The sequence below is a fragment of the Mesitornis unicolor genome, unplaced genomic scaffold (genome assembly GCF_000695765.1).
Source record: "Mesitornis unicolor isolate BGI_N332 unplaced genomic scaffold, ASM69576v1 scaffold15762, whole genome shotgun sequence".
NCBI lineage: Eukaryota > Metazoa > Chordata > Aves > Mesitornithiformes > Mesitornithidae > Mesitornis > Mesitornis unicolor.
Window position 1 is genome coordinate 16,237 of NW_010168638.1, and position 27,878 is coordinate 44,114.

The 27,878-nt window shown below is 42.0% G+C and overlaps 1 protein-coding gene across 1 annotated transcript; it reads left to right on the forward strand.

Annotated features, from left to right (window-relative positions):
* The first annotated feature begins 1,319 nt into the window (after window positions 1-1,319).
* Window positions 1,320-15,001, forward strand: LOC104535447 (BTB/POZ domain-containing protein KCTD1-like). Its single transcript, XM_010179091.1, has 5 exons — window positions 1,320-1,353; window positions 4,122-4,197; window positions 8,540-8,690; window positions 11,282-11,587; window positions 14,803-15,001. The coding sequence occupies exons 1-5, from the start codon at window positions 1,320-1,322 to the stop codon at window positions 14,959-14,961; spliced, it is 726 nt and encodes a 241-aa protein (XP_010177393.1). The 3' UTR covers window positions 14,962-15,001.
* The last annotated feature ends 12,877 nt before the right edge of the window (window positions 15,002-27,878 follow it).

Consider the following 27,878-nt stretch of genomic DNA (forward strand, 5'->3'; position numbering starts at 1 on the left):
TTCTAGGGGATTTCATGGACAATCGCAGAATGCTTCCTGATTTCCAGTTATTTGTACCTGGAATTCTGATGCTGAGACTTTTCAAGGGTACAGAGGAAATACTGAGAGCTAATAGTGGTTTGAATGAAATTCATGAAAGCTGAGGGGCAAACTTGATGTACAAAGGAATACATCAAAGGATTTCTGCCATTCTGAGAAGGTTTGGTGTTGGGTGTTATTTGGGGGTTTGAGTGGGGTTTCTTGTTTGTTTTTGTTGGGTTTTTTTAATGTCCAGATTTTTTGAATGGGAAATGGCTCTGGTAGCTTTTTTTAAGTTGCCTTTTAACAGTGTTCTCTTTATGGAATCTGCATTTACAGATTTATCTATAGGACTTTGAAGATGGGTTATTAATGTGTCTTTTTAAGAAAAATTGACAGGCTTAAAGGAAAGTGTGTTGGAGCTAATATATTTTTGCTTTTTACTTAAACATGATCCCAAGACACAAGTTCTGCTTTATTACATTGCTGCCTGCAAAGGGGCTCAGTTCTGAATATATAGATTATCATGGCCGTTGGGATGTTGTGCCTTCATTGGTTTAGCTACTTTCTGGCTTTTGGTATTGAATGATAAACACTCTGGTTCTGCTCCTATCCTCCTTTATCTGTACTCACAGCAAACCTGACCATCTTAAACATGATTAAAAGAGAATTCAAAAGTTATTAGCTAATTATGACGCAAAGTACTTAATTTGGAATTGCACCCTAATAACTTAAAGGTACTCCTGATAACTTGGTAATAACCGTATCATAAGCAAAAGGACACGGTTGCTACTAACTTAATAGGCAGCTTCCCTCAAGATAAAACATAAATAACGTACCTCAATGAAAACGGATTCAAGCTTAGTAAAATTATCTTGGCAAGCAAAGAGAATATTTGTTAATTTTTCTGTGAAATGTTATCATTGCCAAGAAAACTTGGTTACAAAAAGCAGAGATGGAAAAAGTATTTGCATGAATAATTGATTTAACATTTCGTTGGTTTAAATGATTTTAGGAAAAGTGGTTTTGATATGCACTGGAAAACTGAAAAGTTTTTAAGGACTTATTTGCAAGATACCAAGCACTGTAGGAGATGTGGGGCTTAAAGGCTTGCAGTCTGCTCTTTAGTAGATCCAGCGCATGAGTAAGCCTGAAAAAAAAGAGCAAGGAGAGGTGGCATTGTAAAGCATGAAATCCTGGTGGTCAAGCTACAACTGTGGAGCAGTGGGTGCGCAGGTGAGCTGTTGCATGTCACTGCTCTTTGCCCGTTGTCCTGACAAATGGCTTAAGCAAAACGCCTCATGACGAGAGAAGGATGGCAGAAGGTATCTGCAGGTATCCGCAGCTTCTACCCCTGCTCTGAGTCTCCTTGACTTGGCATGTGGGGTGGGTTGATCAGAGAGCTGGATGGTTGGAGAGGTGTCTCAGGGTCCCAAAGGAAGAGAGGGGCTGTGGTACTGCTCTGTAGATAGTGGTTTGGCTGAAGGGACAGCCTGTTTTGGGATTGCAAGGGCAACGGGTCTGTATGGTAGCAAAAGGGCTTAAGGGAGTGCTTGGTATCTGGAGACAAGCAGAGCTGTGAGGGTCAGGGATAAACACCATGTCTTGGGGGGCATCAGCAACTTCAGTGTCTGTCAGATGGAAGAACCTCACTTTGCCAAAAATTATGGGGATTGTGGAGGGGAGGATCCTGGTTTGGGGTGGGGGAAAGCTGGAGAGCAGAGGACAGACCCCTCTCAGCCACATCTGAAGCCTGTGACACAACTTAGAGGTTCAAGAGGTTTGGCTGCCACAGTATTGAAATTGCTTTTAAAATGCTTACCTGCCGAGCCCTGTGTGAAAAGATGCAGATTTGGGGTGCAGCCTGTTCTTATCTGTCTGTATCTCTTTGGTATACCAGAGCAGAAAGTATACGGTAAACAGAAACTCCCTGGCCCATCGTCCGCAGACTGGGGTTAGTGCTTTCCTGGCCTCACCCTTGCTGCCATTGTGCGATGTGGGAGATGGTTTCCATCTGCCCACATATATAGTTTTCCAGCCATGAGTCACCAGCTCTTGACATCCCATCCCAATTATTTATTTCTTTTCTAAAATGTCAGCATTTCTACAAGTGCCATTTGGATTTGGGTGAATGATGGTCCTGGATTTGGAAATGGGTGTTTGAACATCCAAGGATAAAGCTGTGACAGAGCTTATGTTTTTTGGCCTACTTCTGTTGGGCATTTGGGCACCCAGAACCCACTATAATGCTGTCAACCAGTATGTTGTGTGCATCGAGGGAGTTCCTGTATTAGCTGTGTTTCGTAGTGTAGTTATCACTTCTGGTGTGAATCTCCTAGGTAGCTAGATCACCTGTGTAGCAGGGAAAATACAGATTTTAATTACAGAGAATCACAGAATCTTAGGAGTTGAAAGGGACCTCATGCAGTCCAACCCCCCTGCCAGAGCAGGATCACCTAGACCAGGTTGAACAGGAACACGTCCAGGCGGGTTTTGAATGGGCAGCCTGGTCCAGTGCTCTGTCACCCTTACTGTAAAAAAGCTTTTCCTCATGTTCAGGTTGAACCTCCTATGCTCCAGCTTGCACCCATTGCCCCTTGTCCTGTCATTGGCTATTTTTCTTGGCAAAACTTCCTGTTCATAAAAACGGAGATTGGGGTGTTGCTACTGACTTCTGGAGCCTTAGCCATCCATTTTTTAATTTACCTCAATGTTTCCAATAACCCACACATCCTCTTTTGTTTGACTATTGTTTAGTTACTCATCTCATCATCCACACTTATCTGTGGCGTAGAAAAGCTGTATTTTGCTCTCGTGCAAGTAGCATTCCTAATGACTACACGGTGTTGTGCAATATATTCTTTTCCAGTTAATGTGTCAGTTTGCCCATGTGGGTTAGATCCAGTGACTATTCATTTTGTAATATGTCTGATTTGCTTTCATCCCTGCTTCTGGTGCTGCCTCCGATCAGGCAGGTTATGACAAATCCTATGTTTCTTTGTAATTTTTGTTGTCTCAGATGCTTTCCCTGATGATACCACCTCACTCATCTTTTCAGATCCTTCCCATCTGCTCCTCACATGCTTTACTCTGCATTTAGGACTATTTACCACTTCTTGTCTATCTCAGTTTCTTCTAAATGTTTTATTAGCTCTCTGAGCTTGCCCTTACCTTTTCTTTTGTTTCTGTGCTCGAATAACAATTGTAAGAGGTTTGAAATTATCTCCATGTAAATGATTCAGTTCTTTAATCTTTAGCAAATATTTCCTCAAAGGTTTGACATCCTTCCACTCAGTACCTGGGATTTATCTGTTCTTTAAAATGCCATGTAACATATTATTTTAAATCTCATAAGAACTAGTGTTTTAATACCTCCTCCTGTATACCCTTCTTGCTCTGTCATTTTGGCTCTTTTAAAAATACCTTTTCTATAGAAGGTTTAATGAGATTTTAGGGTTTAGTACATTTTTCCCCTGTTACCTTTGCTTTATAATCATTGTATTCATGCTTCTTCTGATAATGAAGGAGCTGTCTGTGCCAAGGAATTCCTGAGACTCATGGACATGAAACCTTAAATTAAATGTAAGGAGGAAGAGATAAGAACAAATTATAATAGCACTGAGAGCAAGAGATTACAACAGGGTATTTGGTTAAAATGCGGTTTTCATAATATATGTTCCTGAAAATTGCAAATGTATTCTGTTATATCACATTTATGAGCCAACTTTTGTTATGCAGAGTTATAAAGATTGCTAGTTATTCAGTCACTGCGGATCCAAATGATGTGAGATATTCAACAAAGAAGAGCAGCTTGTTACTGTTAAAGTGGTCCTCTGACAAAAAGAATAGACACCTCATCATTCTCCACTTGGGTATAGGATAGCATTTCTCCCTGGTGTGGATACTTCTTCAAATGTACTAGCTTCTGGGGGACAGTGCAAAATTACATAATTTAGACATACGAGGAAGTAAAATTAAATAGCCATGAGATGAGCATACCATTAAACAGATCTAATTTATAATGGGCTCTTATGCAAATTGCCTTTGAGCACTCAGTAAAAGAAAATGAAAAGAAATTAATAAGGACAACGTGGACTAAGAAGTCACAGAGAAAAAAAAAAGTAGAAGCTATTCCAGCTCACTCTCCACACACCCTAGAGTGTTAAGTAAGCATCCCTATTAGCCACATAAATATAATGATGTGATAGTAAAACTTGACTTCACTTATCCTTTTAAGGGCCAAATGCCTACTCATTTTGCATCGGTGGCTCCAGCCGGGTGAGCAAGATTTCCACTGAAATACTTATTTTCAATTATTTGCCATGTAGTTCATTATTGAAGGGAGAGAGATGTGTTTTCATGAGTGCTTTGCTTCTTGCCAGCCACTGAATATCTGACCTCGGCACGGGATTGCAGGTGCCAGGGCATCGCTGATGCTCCTCCTGCTGCACGGGTCCCTCTGCTCCATTATTAAAAGGGCTTCACACCAGGAGTTTCCTTCCCTTTTTTGTTGTTCTGCAAAAGACACAGAGAGCAGGAAAAGCTGACAGCTTAGACCTCTTGAAAATAGCTTATTGCAAAAGATTTTCAGTCAGTTTTGAGTTCATAGTGTCCTCTGGTAATGACAGTAGTATGAAAAATAATATACTGAATATATTCAATAATACAGAACCTATGTTTTCTCAGAGAAAAAAGATAGTTTTTCTACTTTGGAGTGAAAGTAATGCCATTTTCTGCATGTTTGCACTCATCAAAGCTTGCATCTTTTCCATATTCCTTGTAACCCTTTGATTACAAAGGGAAAAATTTTATCTGTCCATTGAAGACACTAAAACCATCTGCAAAACTGTGTCACTTTTCTTAGCATTAGAAAGTTGTGCAATAGTTGTCTTGTTTAATTAGTACTGGCCCTCTTGTTCCTAATTATTGCTGCTTTCCCGAATTCTCAACTGAGGCAGAATGTACTAAAGGGAAGTCTTTCTCTTTATGTGTATAATGATGTATATAAATATTTATACACTGAGAGAGCAAGGTTATAAACGCTATGTGTACAGTTTTGCTGTAGACTGAGTATACTTTTATATTTGGGACTTGTTTCTGAAGAATTTGAGAAATCCTGTAAGCAATGTTATCTTCCTGTGCTAGCTCGATGTTCTAGAAACTCTGCTATGGGAGTGCTGGTCTGTGGGGAGAAGGGTTCATCTCTGCAGTATTTTATGGTGTTAAAACACTGATCTCTTCTCACAGAAAAGATATTTTCTCCCTACTGAAACCAAGCTTGAAGCTGTACCTATCTTGTGTCCTTAAAGTAAAAACAAATTCTCTGATGGAAGCAGAGTTTTCCACTGGTTATATTTTCAACCCTTGAAGCATTCAATTTCCAACAGTGGAACATGATACTTAAAGCCATAGACATTAATTATTACCCATTGGAGGTCGCACTTTCAACCCATGGGACATTAATTTTCCTGATATACAGAAAATTCCAGCCTGTTAGTTTTAATTAAATATTTCAGAAGTACATTTTCTTGTAAACGGACTACAGGTTTTTATCCTTTACCCCTGATATTTGGCAAATTCTGCATAGAATTATCAGCTTATTTTGCAAGCATCCTTCTAAGTACTTTTCTGTTTGAAAATCGATTCAGCTGTGACGTATTAGTTATTTTTACAAAGTTATCTTTGCCAATCATTAGCCAACATTGTCAAGAAGGAGATGGGGAAAAAGATCTTTCAGGTTTTCTTAGGAAGTGAAATTATGACAGTCCCTTCCTATGCCAGTGGATTGATGTCTCTTTAGCACTTATAATTGCAGTGTGAGACCAAGCAGGAGTAACAGCAGATCCATAGGTGACAGGGAAGATGGTTACTCAAATAGTGTTTTATAGATAAGTTGCCAAGCAAGGCATGGCTGAGAACTTGCCGCTGTGCTTCCAGGAACCTAGCAGCACATGGTCGTTCCCCATGTCCTGGCATAGCCCAGTCTCCTCTCCTGATGGAGTAGCAAGTGCACCTTAGGAGAAAGCCCATGCCACCAGATTTAATTGGTCCCGAATTATCCCAAGTCTTTCCTTGAAGGCCATGTGAAGGAAGCTGGAACCTACGTTTTTCCATCTGAAAAGGCAAAAGGCTTTGATTTTGTTTACAGAAGCCTCTCAGCTGGGGGTCTACCCTTCCAAAGCTGTTTTAACATGTGAAAGTGCAGTTGTGTGTTGCAGAGTGATCCTGGAAGTGGAACTGGGACTTTGCAATTCCTTGGTTTTTTTCTGCTGCTGAAAAGCAGGGGTGCACTATGTTTCTGTTAACTCTTCCAGCCCAGACCCAAAGGCTCTTAGGTCAAGGTCCCAGGTAGCACTCCTGATGGCTGTGCTCTCCTGTCAGCATTATGGTTTTGTCAGAAGGCTCCATCCTCTGATACTATATTCTTCTACTCCTAAACAATTAATAAAATAAAGGCAAAAAGCCTAGAGGATTAAAATAATGTAATTATGGTAGTAATTTAGTACTAGGAAAGTGCTGCAGAAACCAATTACAATTATACATTTTGGTAATGACTAACTTGGCCAAATATATATGTTTTGTGTGTGAATTCCATGACAGATTCCAAGAAGGCATGCTTGAGTATAGGGGAAAATTAATTCTGAATGCCTAGTGCTACCATATTAGACATAAATATTGTTCATCCACCTAATGAACAGGAGCCTATATTATGTGGCCTGTCACAGCTTAAATTTTGAGCAGCAGGGCAGGCAGTAATAAGTATTCGAGGAAGAAAGTTTGAATTTTTCTAAGCTTTGAAAAAAATATTTAGTACTTGATCATTCCGCAAAATATGTTTAATTCCTTATATGTTACAGATTTCATGCAACTTGGATTGATTCAGGCATTTCCTACAGAATTGTAAATGGCCAGTTGAGGTTAATGTGGTTTTATTTCTCGTCTCTCCCAGCTGGTGAGAACGAATAGATGAGACTTGTATTGTGCTCACAGTTTATTACTGGGTATACTACTGAGGTCCCTGCTGCAGGCACAGGTGTCACCCCAAACTCCATTTGGGTTGGCCATGCCATTTTCAAAGGAAGGGTGTATGACTGTGGGTACAAACAGCGTGTGGTCACCTGGAGATCCCCTTCTGCTGGCTGATGGATGGGGGTGTCTCTCAGCCCAGGATGCTTCATGCAGTTGTTGTGCTTACTGTATCCTTTTTTGTGAGAAGGCAGACTTATACCTTACCTACGCCACAAACTGAGCATGATCAGAGTAAAAAAGTGCCTCTTGATCCCCTAGCTCTATGCCGATATACAGTGGTGCTATTGTATGCTCTCTAGTAACCTGCAGAGGTTTTACTGTGCTGATTCCCAAAATAGATTGGTTATACTGGGACAAAAACTACGTACGAATGAGCCTTTTCATTCAAATAATGAAAACTCAAAATCTGCAGAATGTAACAGGTTGTGACAAGGCTCTGAAATTGCATCCCAAATTGTTGGCAGTATTTCACACTTTGTTTACAGTTCTGGTGTTGGAAAGAAAAGGTATTTCCACATTGCACATGTGGATGTATAAACAGGCACACAAAATTAGACCTGCCAGTCACTCCTCATGATTTCACTGGGACACCACCAGGGACTTAGGAGCCTTTTGTGAATGCCCTGGTGTAGAAACACAACAGACATTTTGTGTTACTCTAGTGGGGGAGTTTATTTGGAGTTTTCGGCCCTTCCTGCCACTCTAATGAAAGCAGGTTTGTGGGGCACATGTCTAGAAAACACACGTGTGCCCAGCAGTTGATGTCGCAAGAACTGGTGGCAGACAGAGGCTCTCTAGGTGGCTGCGTGGTTCTGGTGGTCAGGGGGTGGTCCCTAAAAACTGAAGATTTTTTCCTGGTTATTTTAGAGTGTTCTAATTGATACCTGTCACAAACATTTAATTTTTACTGTTAAATCGTTATCTTGCATTGAAATGTTATAGCGTTTGTATCCCCAGCTTCTTATTCCCACAATGTGCTGCCTCCTCAGTAAATGGCATCCAAAAGATGAACTGGACTTAAAAACAAACAAAACCCAAGCAAACAAGAAAAGGAAAAATTCATAAATGCAGTTTCCAAACTAAATCAGATTCACTGTGCAGTCCCTAGAATGGAGTCAGTCAGGAGGGTTGGTGCATCTGGAAATATGGGGTCAGCTGATGGGGGCTATTGAGAGAGATGTCCAAAAATCATGAGACATGAGTGTCTCATCATGAGACACAGGTTTGGATAGCGAGGCTGATGGTGAGAGGCTCCTGCCCTGGTTGCTTCCTCCTCCACCTCCCCAGCAGTGGTGTGCTACTTAAGTTTCTGAGGCTGCGCTGGAAAACACCCAGTTTAAATCATGGCTTGAAACCAGCCCTTTTCTTAAGGACATGGAGCTGCAGAGCTGCTTCGGTGGGGTTGGCATGAGGGGGTTTTTGCAGCATCGGATTATTTGAGGGGCTGGTGAGCCCAGCTTGGTCTGACCCTGCCCCTCGCCTCTTGTTTCCTCTCCAGAATCGGCCGGCTTTTCGATGGCACGGAGCCCATCGTCCTCGACAGTCTCAAGCAGCATTATTTCATTGACAGAGATGGGCAGATGTTCAGATATATCTTGAATTTTTTAAGGACATCGAAACTTCTCATTCCTGATGACTTCAAGGTGAGATTTCAAAGGACTTGGATGTTTTGCACGTACCTCAGTGTAAAGTAACTATTTGGTGTGTAGTCAAAACCCTAGATGAGGGTAGGACTTACAGGGTATAGTGTTTGATTTCAGGTACGTGACAAATATAAGTGTGGTGTTGCTGAAGTGATATCTGTGAGCCTTTCCTAGAGTGGCATCAGTATTAAATTTTCCCCTCATGGCTATAGTGTAATGGAGCAACCTGGCCATGTTTGGCCTAGGGAAATTAAATATTGTAGGATGCTGATGGAGACAGAAAGGATGTTACAATCTGGAACTGACTGCTTGCGAGTTTTGCTGATTACTTGTCCTCTCATCCACTTTTATGCTTCCCCTCTGATTGCAGCAGTTCCAGCTTCCACTCCCACGCTGAAATTCAGAGAATGATGTGGGAATCACAGTATTGACAAAATAAACTGCACACATGGTAAAATTTGAGCATTAAGTCGTAGAATATTTTCTCCTTCAGATTCTTGAATGCATACTGCAAGTTTTAATTTGGGAGTTTTAGAGAAGTCAGGGATGAATAGTCCCACATTTATTATTTAAACTTTATTAAAGAGCCTGCTTTTGTTCTTTATAATAAAAAATTAAATTTGTGGTAGTTCACCACATTAGAAATTAGTCTGCAGAGGCAGAGCTTCAGACTCCATGTGCTGTTCTGTGTTTATCTGCTTGTAGGTATGTGGGTGTATATGCGGTGGCAGCGAAGAGAATGCTGGAGACCACAGTTGCAATTGGAATAGATCTTTGTTAGTTACTGGATGCATATCGACATAGCTGGCTGTGTCAATAGTTCACTGTAGGAAATACAGCAATTCTGATTGAACAGTAGAGGTGACGGGGAAGGGTTAGAGCAGTTCACACTGGCATGCAGTCTTTTATCCCTCATATCTGAGACAGATTTTCAGGTGTTTGGAGTATAATGGGTATGAGGTTGACTTCAAGGGCCATACTGCAGCAACCTTTGAATGATTTGCTGTGGACACGTACTTAGAATAGAATGGAATTGAATGGAATGGAATGGTTTTGGTTGGTAAAGACCTTTAGGATCATCAAGTCCAACCACTGATCCAGCCCTACTAAGTCTACCACTAGGCCATGTCCCTAAGCATGACATCCACTCATCTTTTAAACACCTCCAGGGATGGTGACTCCCTGGGCACCCTGTTCCAGTGCTTGACAACCCTTTCAGTAAAGAAATTCCTCCTAATATCCAACATAAGCCTCCTCTGGTGCAACTTGAGACCATTACCCTTTGTCCTATTACTAGCTGCTTCTCCCATGCGGGACAAGGATAGGCCTATCTGAATAATATGGGAGTTTGGAACTGGCTGATAAGCATCATATCCCTCTTTGAAGTCTTAGCATGGCTTTGTGCTGCTCTCGGCATTTGTCCTGAATATAATCAGAAATACAGAAAAAGGAAAAGCCACCTTCCATGCAATATTTAAAAGTTATATATGCAGAGCATTTTAAACACATAAATATACTGTAGCTGTGCTGAAATTAAACATGTAACTCCTGGCAAGATCACCCAACCAACATGATGTTCAAAGGGGTGTCCTTTCTAGTTATGCTTTAAGGCGTCTAAAAGATCAGTGCTGAAAATGAGCAGTGGTCCTTGTTTCTTAGAAATATATAGATTAGATGACTTTTCTGTTACACGTTGAATGTAAGCAGCATTTTGAGCATGACTTAGGCTTCCCGTTCTCATAAAGCATTCTTTCAGTAGCTCAAATTCAGGGCCATAGTGACTGCTAGCAGTCTTCCTTTGTAGTCATTCTGTTCCTCTGTCTTCCCTAATTCTTGTGTATTGCTTTTCTCTGTATAAGTATTTTCCAAATAGTCTTATGCTCTTAAACCTAGAAAAACAAGATATTTTTTTTTAAATTTAAAAAATGGCAGTAGACAGACTCCAGATCATCAGTTCTAAATTACTTCTGTACTGGCTATGCTAAGAAATGTGTTTTCTCTGCTCTGGCATTTGAGATGATGTAGTAAACAATACTGTTGGCAAAATGGGGAGGTATTAAAAAATACTTAATTTTTAAAATGCAGTAATATGTGCAATTCATTATGCAAATATCTGAATCATTTTACACTTAGAACCATCACTGGCTCTCTCATTTACATTGTTATACCTGTTACAATGCCTGCTAGTATTGCTGTAAGACACGATAGATCCTAGTGATGAATTTTCTGAATCCTGATTGAATTCTGTTCCATCTGTTCAGTGAGGTCATTATTCTATGACATCATGATGGGGATAAAACAGGGAGAAAAGTGGGATTCTTGCCTGGATTATTCCATAGCAGGAGGGAGTTGAGCAAGCATAGCCTCCCCTTCCCCTCCCAAATGCTGCTGTACCCAATCTGTCTCAAGTGGGTGATGGTTATTTTTTGCTTGCTCTGTTATTTTATTACACCTTCCTACACAGTAATTATGAACTATGTCTGAAGGGTTCCAGATCTAAAGCGGCATTAGCCTGAATAACCATATACATTAAGCGGTACATTAGCAATGCCTCTTCCTTAATTGTGCACAGTAACGTATGTCTCTTTCAGGACTACAGTTTGTTATATGAAGAAGCAAAGTATTTCCAGCTTCAGCCCATGCTAGGAGAGATGGAAAGGTGGAAACAGGACCGGGAGAGTGGCCGCTTCTCAAAGTCTTGCGAGTGCCTGGTGGTGCGAGTTGCCCCAGATCTTGGAGAGAGGATTACACTGAGTGGCGATAAGTCGTTGATAGAAGAAGTGTTTCCAGAAATCGGTGACGTGATGTGTAATTCTGTCAATGCCGGCTGGAACCATGACTCAACGCATGTCATCCGATTTCCTCTGAACGGATACTGTCACCTCAACTCAGTTCAGGTAGGGAGTCACATATGCATTTTCTGGAAGGGAACCTGCTGGACAGGTACCAGCAGGTTGACCCTCTTCTCTGTTGCTACAGTGTTTTGGTAAACAAAATCAACTGGAGGCTTTGAGCTAGTTATTTACTTCTATGGATCAGGGCTGCTTTCTTGACTTAATTTACACATATCATCACCAGATCTCATTGCAAGCAAACTACAGTAGAGTTAAAAACCTGCTTTAGGAGATACATGTTTGCCCCAGTGTAAAGACATTGTATATTTGGACATTTTTTTGACATTTGAATATAGGGCAAGCATTCAAGCCTGCTTCCAGTACCTTGCCCTGCTTGTAATAAATTGTTTTCTGGCTTGATAAGAGAGCATGGGGACAATCTCAAGCCAGGGAGGGAGGATGCCACGTCCCCACAAAGCCTGTTGTGAGGGTATCGGGAGCTGAGCTTTTTCTTTCTTACCTGAGAAAGGCAATGGCGATGCTGTGATTTGCCAGAATCCACAGGAGCTCTGGGAGAACGGAGGGGCAAAAAGGTGAAGCCCTGGTCTCTTATTCTGGGTATAACAAGTGAGAAGTGAGGGGAAAGGGTAATTAATGTGAGAAAGAGATACCTGGACAGTACCATTGGCCAGCTGCTGAAAGGAGGGCCACACTTCCACAGAGGGAGAACACAGCCAGCATCCTCCTTCCTCCTCCCTCCTGAAACAGGACCCTGTATTTCTGGAGAAGAGAGCGGCCTGCAGCCACAGGAGAGGCCATCTGTTGAGTTTTACCCTCATAGAGGGGACTTTGCCTCAGCCCCTTCTGCTGTCTTTCAAACTGGGACATCCTAGGAGGACTTCAACCCTTCAATGAGACTATCAGGGAAGGTGTGTAATGTGAAGGGTATAGCAAGGGGAAGTTATCACAGATGTGGTTAAAAATTAGTGTTCTTTTTCCAGTGTTACCAAGGTCTTTTGCATTTGATAAAGACCTCTCTAATACTTCTTGAATAAATCACCATATGCTTTTTACTTTGGATGTAGAAAACATGTTCAGTCTTCCTCCTTGCTGTGGAAACAAAAACAAAGGCACATCTACTCATCGCAAATAGGGACACATTCATTTTTGTGGCCTCTTCTTTCAGCAGCTTTTCCGAATTTTTTGTGGTTCTATGTAGCAATATCTAAAATCAGTAGCTGTTATGAAATAGATTTTTAAAAAATCTGGGAGAAAAATGCAGGTAATTTCTGGAGTAATTGTAATAAGCTTTTAAGTTATAGCATCATCTGTTTTATTCTTTGTTGGTTAAAAAAAACAGCCTCACACACCTGTCTCCACCTAGTAAGCACATCCTGCACAGCCAGCGCTTTGTGAAAACACTTCTTCGCATCTGGAATTGTCACTAGCACTATTGATGCTGTTTGGTTTAGATACACTTCCTAAATGCTGCAGGCTCATGTTCTTACACAGAAGAGACTTGCAAGCTGAGCTTAGCATCTTTCCATTTACCAGGTCCTGCTGTCCAGGTAGAGAAGCTCTGCTCTGGTACCCTCAGGAAATGAGCTGAGCGCTGCAGTACGCACTGAAGGCTCACCAGGCACTGCAGATGTGCTAGCACTTAACACAAGAGTCTGGAAAGAGCTGTCAAGATATGGTTAACCCGTGTTATGCTTGGACAGTTGTATTTTACTGGCCTTCACTGTTGTGCTGAAACATAAAAGTTGCTTTGTCATGGTGGCTAATGCAAATTTAGAACAGGCTTAGATGTAAGATTACCACTTAAAAGGGATAGGACTTTCAAGGAGGGTTATTTAGCCATATACCATATGATAGTTGTCAAAGCAGTTGTATCCTTCAGCTCTTCGTCACTTGTCCTGGTGTTTGCATTTTTGTCATACAACAGTTGCATAAAAACTCGAGTCAAAGTGGCAAAATATGTACAGGCTTGAAGAGAGATGATGATCCCATGCTGATAATGCAGCATCTTCTTTTTGGGGAGATGTAAGCATCTCCCAGTCCCAGTACCAATGTAGGGTAAGACAGGGACTACCAGTAGACCTGGAGAGTGAGGTGCAGACTAAATGACTTGCCCAGGGCTGGGTTAGGTTCCTGACCGATTGCTACCATCACATTTTCTCTTAGGACTGAAGTTCTCCTGCTCAATTATTCAGTGGCTTGCACCGAGACATATATTTAAAGGATTTGTGGCTTATATTATTAAAAGCTAAAGATTGGGATAAACAAAAGTTGCACTGAAGTTTTGGTGTTTGCTTCCAAGTCTCTCTTGCCACCCTCTCCTTTCTGAGATTTGTCTGCTGTGCAATTAGCCACACTCAGGTATTTTGGACCGACATTTGCCAACCTGAAGCAATACATGTAGAGATGTGGCATGTCTTGTTTTAGATGTTTTTGAACCACAGCTCGTTTCTCCCCCACCCCAGTCCTCTGCAGCCTTCGCCACTCTGCTTGCCCTTGCTGTCCCACCACATGCAAGCTAATTTGCTTGGGAAAGACTTGGTAGATATCTGCTCACAGCACAACCCCAGTGAGGTCCCATCACACTGGGCAGAGGGGCCCACGTCCTGTGGGGCATGTCTTCCTCCCCTTGGGGCTGATGGCCATCGCAGCTGCCTCACTCTTCTCTTTTCCTTTTCTTTCTTTGTTTCTTTTTGCCATTGTATTTCGCACTGGAAGCAACACTCAGGTTATGAAAAGAGAGGAAAGAAGGTGAATAAAGAGAACTTGTTAGTCCCATAATTAAAGTCAAAAGGTCCCAGGGTTTTCCACAGGTAACTGCAGCCACAGATCTTTGCAATTACAGTCGGTTTTTAAGTGTCTAGAAAATATGATGGTAACTTTTCTGTAATTATGACCACAATATTTGCATTTCCACCATTTAGTTGAGGTGTCTGCTGTGAAATCCTGCATTTGCCCTTTTGCAGTGTAAATTTTGTGAAGCAGAAAATGTTTTTCCAGGCATGTTTCTGTGGCTAGAAGAATGCTGGATTGGTTGACAGTACTAAAAAAAAGAATTTTTTTTTCTTAATTTTTCTTCATATTGCTCAGTGGCCAAAGTCATTAGAAATCAGTCCAAGCTGAGGGAACCAGTTAGTGGGTCTGTGTAACCACTTTTGTTTCCTACCTGAGTCCATTTAAAAGCAGCAGTTACCATCCTTGGACAGCAACTATTCTATTTATTTGCTTATATGTCAGTGTTTGTTTCCTCTTTTTTGCAGGTACTTGAGAGGTTACAGCAAAGAGGTTTTGAGATTGTTGGCTCGTGTGGAGGTGGGGTGGACTCTTCCCAATTCAGTGAATATGTACTGAGACGAGAACTCAGAAGGACATCTCGTGCACCCTCTGTCATTCGAATAAAGCAAGAGCCTCTGGACTAAAATGGACATGTTTCTTTATGCAAAAAAAAAAAAAAAAAAAAAAATAATAAAAAAAAAAAAAAAAAAAAAAGAAGGAAAAGAAAGAGGAAAGAAAAAGGGGGACGTTTCATGTGCAGTTTGGACTCCAAACAAGTCCTGGAACTAAAATTGAATAAAAGACACATTTATATCACATATAGAGACCACACCTGAATTCATATGGGAACATTTGGAATAGTAGTAATAATAATAATAACCTCAAGGTGTAAGAGAAAATACACACACACACACACTTATATAAAATATGTATGTATATGTATGTATGTACATATATATATGTATGTATACGTCAAAAGGTAGGAAATGCAACAACAAAAAAGTGGTAGATGAGGTTGGTGCTGTGATGGCCATTAAGTGTCCTAGGCCTTACTCGGGCCCACTTAACGGTGTACAAGCCATTACCACTGGGGGACTCATAGACGACTCTTCACCCATTTGCCATTGCCAAACAGCCATCCACTTTTTAACGTGTGCACACCTTGACTCAACTTTATTTGCATATGGAGGTTTATGTCTGTCTGTTTTAGAGGTGGATGGGCAGGTGTTCAGGAGACGACCATCCATTGCGTTGGAAAGCTAGTCGACTGAAATTTTAAATGTAGTTTGTACAGAAGTCACACACTTTTTGTCTGCCCTCACAGATGTGAAAGGATAACTTTTCTTTTGAATGAGTTCTTTTTTGTTGTTTTTGTTTTGTTTTGTGTTTTTTCAAAGGGGGCCAGAATAATTAATATTTGGTAGAGATGCTCTGGTTTGAATCTGCTGCTTTCCTACAGTTTTTTCAAATTTTATAATGTATTAAATACAATAAACTCTGTTTAAAATAACGAGGGTCTGGTTTAAGCCAAGAGAAGCAGAGGTGGGATTTAGCTCACTGTACTCCAGCACGTGGAGTGGCAGCTGCTCCAACAGGCAGTGCTGCCTGTGCTTGATGGAGTGAGTTATAGGCAGCAGATGCTGTGGGGGGCTGCCCGTCTTCCTTCAGCGCTGCCATTTTGAGCTTTGTCCCCATTTGAAGAGGTGCTGTTGGTCAGACTTAAGAATAACACCAGCTCAGCCCGGGGAAACCCCTCAAAAAATAGCGCCTGGTTCTGTAACCTTCAATGCAACAGTGAACAGTTGCATCCTTCCCTCCTGACGAAGAAGTTGGCAGCTCCAGCTCTCCAAGTCCTTGCCCTGCTGAGTGTTAGTCAGCCCATTTGTTTTTACTGTTGTCCATTTCCCTCATTAAATTAAAGATAGTGTTATTCTGCCTAGAGAGCAAGACGGTCGGCCCCTCGTGTTACGTCATCGGCTGCGTCGCTGTAACAGTCGTTACTGTTTGGTAGCACGCGGTAAGTCCACATCCTGCATTAGATGTCCTGCAAGTTGTTCTCTTGCAGAGTTTCACCGAGGCCACCTCTGCAGCCACCTGGTTCAGGCTGGTGAGATTTTGCAAAGGCACCACATCATGATACCGCTGCACGGACCGTTCGCAGGTTGATGCTTTCACCACTTAAGATGCACCAGCAACCACCACCTTTCCTCCAAAATATCTTTTTATGCAATATCTCAGAATATGACTGTGTATTCATCCTAGGACAGAAGTTTCTATCGATGCAATGGTGCCGGCGTTCCATTCATTTTGGTGACACTTTGCTATTTATTTAAGAAAAGAAAAAAAAAGAAATTGTTAAATACATGTAACAAGGTTTTTAATATAGTCTGATAACTCAAAAAAAAAAGCTACCATTTTTCTGGTTTTTATTAAAAGATGTCAGAAGGCACACTTCAATAACTCTCTAGTGGCACATATCAATGGTTTTGAAATTATTGAAACATGGAAATGGGGGGGCTAGGGGAGGGCTCAAAAATTAAGGTTCGTTAATGGGTTATTAGATCTTCAATGTGATGTTGATCTGTCTATTCACAGTACTGAAACAGCTGCGTCATTGAAAATGCTTGTTTTCAATTAGCAGCAAGTAGTCCTCTTACAAAATAAACAAATGCTTGCTCTTACTGCCCACAATTTGGTTGTTAGTTTGCATAGAAATTGGAAAGCTGGAACCCTGGGAAATAAATATTTTTAACAGATCTTCAAGCTGTTGGAAGTGGTATGAAATCTGTGGTGTCAAAAAAGATGCCATGTCCCATGGGTTGAAAGCACAGGGGTTACCAGCGCAAGGCAATGTGATGTTTCGGAGACAGCTGCAGAAACCCTCCTTGCGCTTTCAGCTGGAGCCTCACCTTGGGGCCTCCCCATGTATCTGGGGATATGTTTACACCATTAAGCCCAAAGGTACTTTCAAATCCAGACCTGCCCTGGTAACCACTGTGTTTACGTACGGGCATATGCTCTGATGTAGGCTGCAGCTCCTTGCCCTGCTCCCCATTGCTTGGCTAGCAGGTACCCCAAAACCTGCCTGCCTTGGAGCATCAGTGGCCCCAAAATTGGCTCCACAGCACCTGCCTCAGCACTGGCAGCACCCACAGCCTTTGCACAGGCTGGTGTGGAGAGCTTTGCCACTAATGCTTTTTATTGCCTTGCTCCCAAAGCACAGGTTGTGCTTCACCAGTGCTTTTGCTTGCTCAGCACGTTCCTGTCCAACTCAATGACACCAAGGATACCTTTGTGTTCTTCCCAAATCCCCAAATGCTTGGTCACCCTCCTTGTTGATGAAGTCGAAAGTCACTCTGAGACCCTGAATGTAAATGTCACTGCAGTTGCGATGTGGTCGTGGAGTAAGAGGCCATGCATAAACAAAGTGATGGCTGATGAAAAATATATGCAGGAATAAACTGGATGTAGGTTTTTAGAAAGCAAATGAGATTAGTCCCGTTTGCAATTGAGGCTTGTAACCATGTGTTTTTTTAAAATGTTCCTTAGAAAAACTGATCAACAGGCAAATGAGCTATATACCCAGGTAGGGAGGAGTGGGGGGAACCAAGAAGGACCAGATTATGGTCAGGTCTTTTCTGGAGGTTAGTAATTTTAACATGTACAGTAGTTAAATTCATCTATTTTTTTATTAAAAATTACTCCATTTTATGCTATCAGTGGTGCTGTATTTAATAACAAGAGGAAGAGCTGCACTGAACAGTAGCTGCTAACATTGTACTTGAGCAACTTGATTAAGCAGCTGCTAGGAGAACTGCTGTGGACATGCAGAGAGTGCAGATGCCACCTACCACCCCTTCCCACAGTGAGACACAGGCAGAGGAACTGGGTCTGCACCTTGTGGCAACATGAACGCTGGGTTTCTGCAATAACCATTGACCCAGCACTTGATTCCTGCCCTATTGCCTCCCTAATGTCCCAAACAGCTACGTAACCTAAGTATGGAACCTGGCATGCTTGGGTGAACCTTTGCACTGCAAGTGTCCCATTGAAGACTGAGTTAATTTACCCTGCTCCAGAGAAAGTGAAGCCCCTCTTAGTCACTGGGTTAATCTCTCTTTCCAGAAGCACTACCTGTGAATAAGAGCTGCTAATTTATTCTGTCTCCAGGTACTTATTAGCCAGGTAGCCGGACCCAGCAAATGTTTTCCCTCCCTGTTACCACATGTCTAGAAGCAAGCTGATCATTTCAGCGCTTGATTGGCACAAGCCGGTGTAGTTCAGGCATTGTTTTTTGATGCCCAATAGAATCCATAACAAAATCCAGGGGTGACAAGCTGCTACCCTCTGAAAACATGAAAGTTGAACCACCTATTCAGCTATTTTTCTTTATGCTAAACAGGCACTGATTTCAATTTGAAGATAAACATTTTGTTCATGAGCATAATTTTTTGCAGCAACCTTTAAAAATCAATTACTATACTAATTACAGGGTTTTTACTGTCACCCAAATGACTTGTCAAGTGTGTTTTCCTTTAAATGTTCACATTTTTGGGGACTTGGGGGAGGAAGGGTTTGAGTTTGGGGGGGTGAAAAAAGAATTTTTATTGACCAATAGTTAGTTTTTCAGAGGGAAAAAAAAAAGCATTTATTCCCATCTGTCATTTCTTGACTGCGGAATTCTGTATTATGAATTATTTCTAGGGACAACTGGTATTTATATGTAGGCATTCTTGCTGCCTGAGGTTTATTTACAGTGGAAATGAAACTAAGACATCCTTAGGGCCTGTAGACCAGTTGCTTTTTCTCAGACTTCAGTTTGAGTGGTTTATTATTTCTTGAGGGGCTGGAGGGATCGCCACCACCAAAAATCAATACGTTGCATCAGGTCCCTGTGTTGGCTTTGGCTGCTACCTCACTGATCTGGTTATTGAAGACCCCAAAACTAAGATAGCATTTGGGATCCTTTATTTGAGACTGAAGCTGCTAAAATTGCATCCATACCAGAAAAAAATGCAGGCACACAACACAAAAGTTCCTCCCCTTGTTAGCAGCTCTAGCTCAGCTTACTGGTAACCAGGCTGCTAATGTCCATGCTGGGAGGAAACCCAAGTAGCAACCTCCCAGAGCATCCTCTCTTTGTACAACGGTAAGCTCCAGAAATGCAGGTGTCCTCTTATAGATGGGAGAAAGTCCACTTTCCCTTGAATCTGTGAATTTTTCTACGTTTGTTGGCTATGGGCTTAGTATATTATTGAGTCCCCTAAAATAATGAAGAGTATTAATTTTCAGCTGATGCCAGATATTATGGGCCAGATCCTATCTTCTGCCTTCTGTATTAGTGGTGAACATGCCGCACACCTAAGTCATGAAATGAATTACTTATTAGTATACTTTGGGGATTATGAGAAGATGCACAAGATGGTGATCGTCTCAGTATTATTGCGCTGGCAGCAATTGTACAACGTCTCTGCTGCATGTTACTTCTAAAATATACACTTTTTTCCACTGCAGGTCAGAGGTGGTCAAGTGTGGTTTGATCAGGTTTTTCTCTCTCAGTCCTGTTGAAACTGTGTGTCCATGAGCTCTTCTCTCCAGAGAAACCATTGCTGATGTGAACGATCTGGGTTTGTGCCCTCACCCTGCCCAGCGAGCCCCATCCCCTGGTTCTTGGAGCACAGCTCTAGCTTGCTGGTCCAGGGAGAGACAGATTTTTCTCTGTAATCTGGAGTTTCAACTGATAAATTATCTCATCTATAACCTAAAATGTTCTTCTAGCTTCTGTTCCATTATGTACCTTGTCAGTGTTGTTAATTTTCTTGAGGAAAGTGTAGTGTGAGATGCCTGGCCCTCCCTGCTCGCCATTAGGATGCAGTCTAAAGGGCTTGATGGTGGCCTGTGGAATGAGCACCTGACTTAAAACAAAAACTACATATGCTGAAATCCCCAAAACTCAGCTACTGCCCTCACTCTGGCTTTAATTCAAGCCAGGGGGCTTGGCAGGGATCACCAATGGATGGTTGATACATCATTTGATTAACCTTCAAGCAATTACTCTCAATGGAAAAACAAAAGACAAAACAACTGGAGTGTGAACACTGGTTCTAAAGATCTGTAGCTGTGATTTCACTAATCCCTGCCGCTTCTGAATAAATACTTCAGCTCTGGGTGGCTTACATTAAAAACATTTATCAGCAGATAAATAACATCTCTCTCCCTCTGTTTCTCCAGTTCAGGAGGCTTGTTTTTCTTCTGCTTGGGGCTGTGCCTGGGCAGCTCAAGAGGAATAGTTTTGGCCTTAACGCACTGCTTGGGCTCTTCAAAGCATTGTACAAACCTTCAATTAAGCATCTCCCTACCTGTAAGGGAAGAAGGGAGCAATAAGCTCATCTTACAGCTGGGGAGGCTGAAGAGGCTTGGCTTCGCACTTCCCGGGTGGCAAGCAGTGCCTCAGGAGTCACGCTCAGTGCCACCCTCTTTCACAACCCCTCTTGCAGTACAGAAGGAGGCTGCAATCAATGAGGTGCACACATGAGTTTAAAGCTAAGAGTTGCAGGCTATTCAAGCAAGTACCTCAGTCCCTGAGATGTCTGAGTAAGCTTAAAAAGTAATGCTACAATTATGTTAGGCTTAATGTACCTTTGGGACTTTTTTCTAATTCCTTCCCAAGTGAGAGAAAAAAATGACATTGCCCTCACCTTTCTTGTTTTAAGTAGGCTCTGCTGATATCTCCTTCTCCTTCCTCTGGCTCAGCTCTTCAGTACTGTGTATTTTTCCGTTTATGATGTTCATGTTCCTTACCACACAACTCAGGCTTTACAGGCAGAGGAAAAACCAGCAACAAAAAGCCCCCCAGTGCAATTTGTGAGTGAGCTTTGGTTATTCATATAGTGGTCAAAACAAAACCCCACCAGATAGCAGGATGCTCGATGACAGGAACTTTTTCAGCTGTGGTTGCTGAGATGGGGCAAGGCTGCTGGCTTCAAACACTCCAAAATAAAACTGACAACAGTAAGAAACTAGGGCTCAAACCCTCATGGATTATCTTCCTCCTTTTAAGCATCTGCTCCTCTTTTCTTGTAGTTGTAGCCTTTAGATGAGTAGTTTAAAAGCTGTGCTATCGTCTCAGCCGTAACCAGTGCACCTATTCCAGGAGAAAGCTGCTTGGCTCAGGGACAGCTGTGCCGCAGAAAAATTCTCTTCTGATGCATTATTGATAGATGTAAGTTAAAGCCATAAAGCTCGCAGCTTTATCAGGCAATATCTACTAAATCCTGGAAGCATGTGAGATAACCTAAATGTAATCTACTGCATACCAGCTCCTTCAGTGATGGATAGCACAACAAAAGCAGGACTAATGAAAAATTAATGAAAACAGTTACTTCCATAAGAAAAATGATCTGTTTTCTCCCACCTTTGTATTGATTTTAACTGGCCCTGTAATTGGAAGTGTATAATTTTTTCCTAAGGTAAAGAGGATTGAGGGCGAGGGAGAGTGAGCGTATAATTCTATTCATGTTTGTGACATACTTTCAGGCTACAAAAACAAAGCATTTTCCTTAGGATGTTGAAGCTGCCTGTGAATGCAGACTTCAAGCATATTTTCTCAGCTCAGGCAGACTGCCATGCTGGTTGCCTGAAACCAGATATCGCATGAGCAGAGCACTTGGAGTACTTTGAAGGCTAGCGAGGAAGTACAAAGAAACAATGTTTAAGAAAAATCAAATACAGTACATGTAACTTGGTGGTTTTAACGTTTCGTACATTCAAGTTCATTCCTGATAGATCTGCCACTTTCTGGAAAGGAAAAAATCCTCCAGTCACTCTTCAGAGAGGCATTGAATGTCAGGCTTGGAGGAGGACCTTCACTGAAAGACCAAAGCAATTGCATCACGTTGTTCGTGCACAGGCTTGGCAGAGAATTCGCTGCCACATGTAGTCTCAGCACCTTCTCACTGGCACCTTTAAACACAACTGTCATTTTCCCTAAATTTAATAGAGCGTTTCTGTTTTTTTCACCATACAACTGCAAAAAAATCAGTCTGTTCTACAACTCTGCTGTAAGCTCTATTTTAAATTATTCTTAAGTCTTTACCTGCTTAATATTAACATAGCCATGGAATCCAAAGGGCACCACTGAGTTAATAAATCAGTCAGAGTGGGATATAGTTGGTTTTGGTAGGGAAAAAAAATGCTTTTCTCAAAGGGTTTAGGAAATGCTTCTTTCCTATTTCTTCATGTGTATGGTATGGGACTTTTTCTAGTCTCTTCTGTGAGAGCTATCAAAGACATAATATGGGGCCATATTGTGATAAGGAGCTGAAAAGCAAGATATTTCTGCAGGTATTGGTAGTAAATATTACTCTTTCTTTTAGTCTTTTTCTAGCATCTTTTAGCTAGTATGCCTTCATTTAAAACATCATCTATTTTTACACTTGAGAGATTCAGCCACATCCTTGGTTGTTGGGGTTTTTTGTTGTTGGCCAAAAAAACAGCTGCAATAGAAGATGAACTGCCTCTCTCTATGCATGTCATTAAAAATTAGGGCATTTACTTGTCCCCAGTATTTGTCTTGGCTTTATTTTTGTTGCAGCAGTCTCAGCTGGTCCACTCTCATCTGGTTCTGCACCATGGCTGTAACCATGGAACAGCTTTACTGTAAGCCTGGTGCTCCCAGCACCTTGAATAAACCAGCAAGACTTGTTTAAAACAAATTACACTGGGGAAAGCAGGCTGGAGAAGGGCATCAAAGCCTGTTGTGAAAAGGCACTGGGGCCTCCTGGGGCCCAGGGTGCTGGCAAAGCACATAGAAGTGTAAGCAGGGCATTGCCGGGACAGGCCAGCCGTGTCCCTGCATTAACAATTAGTGCATGCTTGAGTAATTAGCTGGACGGAGGGCTCGGCGTCCTGGGTCCTAGTCCTGCTGCTCTGTGGTGCAAGCTCAGCTTTGCAGCAGTGGAAGTAGCATAAAGAAGAACGCTGTGTAAACAAGAAAGGGTCTTAATGTGGCAACACAAAGCCGTAAGTCATCAAAAATGGTTACCTGTAATATCATAAGTGAAGCATTTCAGATTTCCAGCAATTTTGGTATTAGGTTGTATTTGGTATGCCGCTTGTTAATTCAGATTAGTGATGGCAAAACATGGGAATGATAAACGATGAGGGCAAGTAAAACACACGTGTGAGGAAGTGATTAGCACAGACGCTTTCCTTAGCATGCCACAGTGAGAGAAGGACAGTAATTTGAACGAAAGTGGCTGGAGAAGAAAGTTATCATCTTGATCTTTTTAACTCTTTAACGAAGAAAGTCTTAACTGTTACACTTGTTACTGCAACAAAAAATATAGGCCAGCTACTTCATGCTGGGCAAAAAAGAGAGGAGACATCCTGAAAAATCCTGTTTTGTTACAGATTATATTCTTAACACTTTCTCTTGCCACCATCTGTACATTAATTACAATCTTCTGCCTGGTCATCACTTCATTCTGTCTTGCTCAATGTGTGCTATGGACAGTGAGAAAGTTCATCAAAATAAATAGAAAAAATATATTATTTACACATAACTGTTTTTCTTAAAAATTAAAATGCACTCTGCATCTGTTCATTCCTCCACCTTGGCATTTAATTGTGTTTTGAGAGAATGTGGGTAGGACAGAGCCTGAGTAAAGGTTTGCTTTGGAAAGCACAGGAAAGGAGAACTTGGCTCCACGTGGTGGGATATGGTTGGTCCTTTCTTGCAGGAAGAGCACTTCTCCCAAGGGACAACTAGGAACTCTCATGAAAAAAAGCGTAAGTAAAAAACAGCCTTCCGAGCAGCATCTGAAACAGAATAGTCTATATTTGTTGCCTCAAAAATGAAAAACAGCAGGGAAAGGGCTTTCATGCTTCCTTGCACTTCTCAGAGGTACAAAGAGGCCACAAATGCATTTCTTCCTCCAAGTGTCAGTCTTAAGTTATGCTGTTTATTTCTGGAGCATCACAATTGTCCTGCATCTTCTTAAAAGTAAGACATCCCTTCGTTCTGCTTTCCTCCCCTTGTCGTATTATCCGCGGTTTTAATTCTGTCCTCTCATTTTTTTTCAATTGAGCAAGATCTTTTACTTTTTTTTCTAGTGGAGAAGGGAATAGGGATTCAGTCTCAGAGGGAGTTGAAAGCCATCGGATGCCAGTGCTGAGCTGGATGTAACAAACTATATTTAAAGTATTACTCACAGAAAGCCTGTGAAGAGCAAAGCTGCAGCTTTATTACATGACATTGTTGCTGAAGAATGAACAAACAAACAGCTGAGCTTTGAGAAAGTAGACCCAGTGCTCCTCACAGCTCCCGTGTGCAGCCCCAACTTGGGAAGGCATTTCAGGGTGTCCTTCACCATCAGTACAGTAGTTTAGCTTAGTTTTCATTTCAATGTGACACTCACAATACTGAAATTGTGCATATATTTCACCAAGCTAAGACACAGATGCTTAAAGGAAAGAGGGGCAAGAAGACACCAGAGAAAGCTACCCCAAAGTTTGTTCTTCCTGGGTCTTTTTTGTTTGTTTTACTTTCTGTAGGCCTAAATATTGATTTTTCATAGCATCTTCTGCCACATTCTCAATATGCTCAGAAAGAAAAATCACTCCATGACCACATTTTTCCCCTAAAAAAATGTGAGCAATTAACACAGCAGATTCTTAGTTCAATATGTATAATTTATTGTAAAATGTGTATAATTTATTGTAAAATATATATAATTGAATTGGCAGACAGCAAATCCACCAACACAAGTATAAACCTTTTTATGAATCCATATGTGATAGTGGATGTTGATGGATTATTACTACAGCAGGATGTCATGTTAAATAACTGATGCAAATGTACAGTAGCAAATTACTTGATTTGCCATTTCATAAAAAAGGAAACAAGCAAACAAAAACCTCTATTCACATCTCCATTATTTATTGAAGAATTTTTTTAATACACTCGCTGCTGGAGCATCTGGGTGTATTAAGCAGCTGAATTCAGCATCACATTAAGCTAAATTGCCCACAATGGGCAGCTGCCTATTAAACTTTTCTTAAAAGTTCAAAATAAGTTTTCTGAACCCGAGGCATTTGTCTCCTTGCTGAAGTGGTGTGCTGGCAGATGTCTCACCGAAGAGGTGAGGAAGCAGTGCGAGGAGCAGGTTGTTCTGCTGCCGAGACCCTGGCCAAATTGTGGCCAAAAAGTTTCCAGGTGCAGGAATGAGGTCAAGAACAGGAGGAGAGGTCAAAACTGCATTCCCAGCCTCACCTGCATGGACCTGGTGATGAGGAGCATCATGTGCTGGCACTGAGCTGCCCAGCAGTGACAGGTGTGGGTCTGTGGGGAGAGCCACGTTCCCGGGTCAGCTCAGCAACCTCTCAAGCCCCCTGCTCCCAAACATCTATGTGCCATGTGGGGGTGTAGAGGGACCCCTCTCTCCATTCCTGCCCTGCTCCATCACCTTTTCCATAGAGACCACAAACAACTCAGACATTTTCCAGTCTCTCTGGAGGTGCTGGTAGTCCTCAGAGGAGCCTCTTTCTGTCATCGATGGGCCTCAGACCCTGATGTCAAAGCCTCTATGTCCATCCCCACACTCAGCACCTTCTCTGTTTTACACTGTTGTTCCACTTGTTTCCTCCTTTCATGTCTTTGGCCTCTCCCTCATTTCAGAGTGGATTATTCCATTCATTTTCCCACCTTTTGTATCTTCCTCCTGCCTTAGCCCATTTTTTCATCATCTCTTTCCAGTTGTCTGTTTTCTTTCTTCTCCTATAATCCAGTGCACTTGGATAATTTTCATTTGGACTGTTTAACATAACCACTAGATTTGTGTTATAGCCTTGTTCGGCAGGTTAAAGGCTCCCTTTTCTATCTTATGTTCTACATTTTCTTCTCCCTTTTAATATGTCAGGGTTTACAGACTTGGGATCCGGCTTGACTTCAGCAGGCAGCTTCACCAGTCATTTCCATAGGAGCAGGAGGAAAACATAAATAATGTTCCAATCTGAGAGGTTAAAAGTAAATGTCTGGGTTTGTCTGTGGCCAGATGTCCGAAGATACTCCATGCTTCCAGCACCTCCCAGCTCTGAAGGGACCTGTAAGCAGAAAGAACAACATTTCTGAAAAGCAGGCCACGTTTCCTTAGGTTACAAATGACAGAGGCAGCACCCTATCTGCTTTGATCCAATGTGTCAGAGCAGGGATCTTATCTCCAGAGAGTCTCTGCTAAGCATCATGCCCAGTCCTTCTGCTATATTTATATTTATCAGTCATATGCCTGCAAGGAAGGAGAAAACCTTTTGTGCCTTCCAACTTCTTTTCAGGGGCAGCTCATTGAAGTTCACTTGTTTCAGGCAAGCCAGAAGTGTGTGTCCCATCACTCAGCTTCCACACTCACATGTTACCTGCCTGTGGTGCTGCCCCATGGTAGTTTTCTGAGCACCTGTGTCCTGTAGACATGCTGTGACCATCCCAAACCAACACTTATGATGGGTGAAGCCCCTCATCCATATAGCCTATCTAGGAAAAACCCCCTCATAATGTAAATTCAGTGATATGCTAGGAAATACGCTTTTGCTGGAAGGATTTATTTGTGATCCCACTCTCCTCAGCCAGCAAAGCAGGGACTGATGCAAGGGATGCCTGCTGGAAGCCCCCTTAACCTCTGCATAACCTGGAATGTCTGCACTGGCAAAGCACTGCTAATGCAGCCCTGGAAATACACAGCCCTGGCTGTTTCCAGCCTTGGTGGGTAGAACGAAAGACTCCCACATTATGCTCCCACCACATTTGGATGGGTTTTATTCTTCAGTTGCAAACACCACAGAAAAAATAATCCAAACTGATCTCAGGAGTGAAAGAAAAATGGAGCAGCAGCTGTTTTTTAAGCGAGGCTCCTTTACCAAACAGTGTCTGTTCAAACCCTTTCTGTTCAGTAGGAAACATCCCACTAGAAAAAGTCCCCAATTTCCAGCTTATCTTTTCCGCAGCTGCCACTGCGCTGCTCATTGTTGGTGAAGTTGCAGCACCTGTGTCTCCCCATGAGGCAACGCGATCTACAGGCTCCTACTGTTTATTTCAATGTAAATATTTTTTTGTTGAGAAACAAAAGGGCTGGAAAAAGGGGAGGTTATGGGAATATTCAGGATGAGATAAGGAATCTGAGGCAGAAAAGAACACACCAATTACCTCAGCTCACACGCTCATCTGCCAGATGAAACCAGTTTTACCGGCTGTTGCCCAAAGGCAAAACACCACAGGGCTTCTGATGTCATGTTGGCCTTTGGTTATGAGCCCGGGTAAATGGGTACCTGGCAGAAAGAGAAAAAGGGCTGTGCTGCTTAATGCCAGCCTCATCTATTTATGTTCGTCTAGCATCAATTAAAAATATCTCTGTCTCATTCTGCCTCCCTCCCTGCCTGCTAGTGCGGTGTTCGTTTTCTTTCCATAACACCACAGATTGCCTCGCCTTACAGTTTACAACAGCGAGAGCCAGCATTTGCCTCTGGCAGGGCAGAGGACGAGAAACCATTTCCCTTTCATGCTACTTTTCCT

Coding starts and splice junctions, on each gene's coding strand:
- LOC104535447 (XM_010179091.1), top strand. CDS start 1,320: ATGACGAGAGAAGGATGGCAGAAGGTATCTGCAG. Junction 1,354..4,121: donor ATGGCAGAAGGTATCTGCAG/GTATCCGCAGCT, acceptor TGGACTAAGAAG/TCACAGAGAAAAAAAAAAGT. Junction 11,588..14,802: donor GTCACCTCAACTCAGTTCAG/GTAGGGAGTCAC, acceptor TCTTTTTTGCAG/GTACTTGAGAGGTTACAGCA.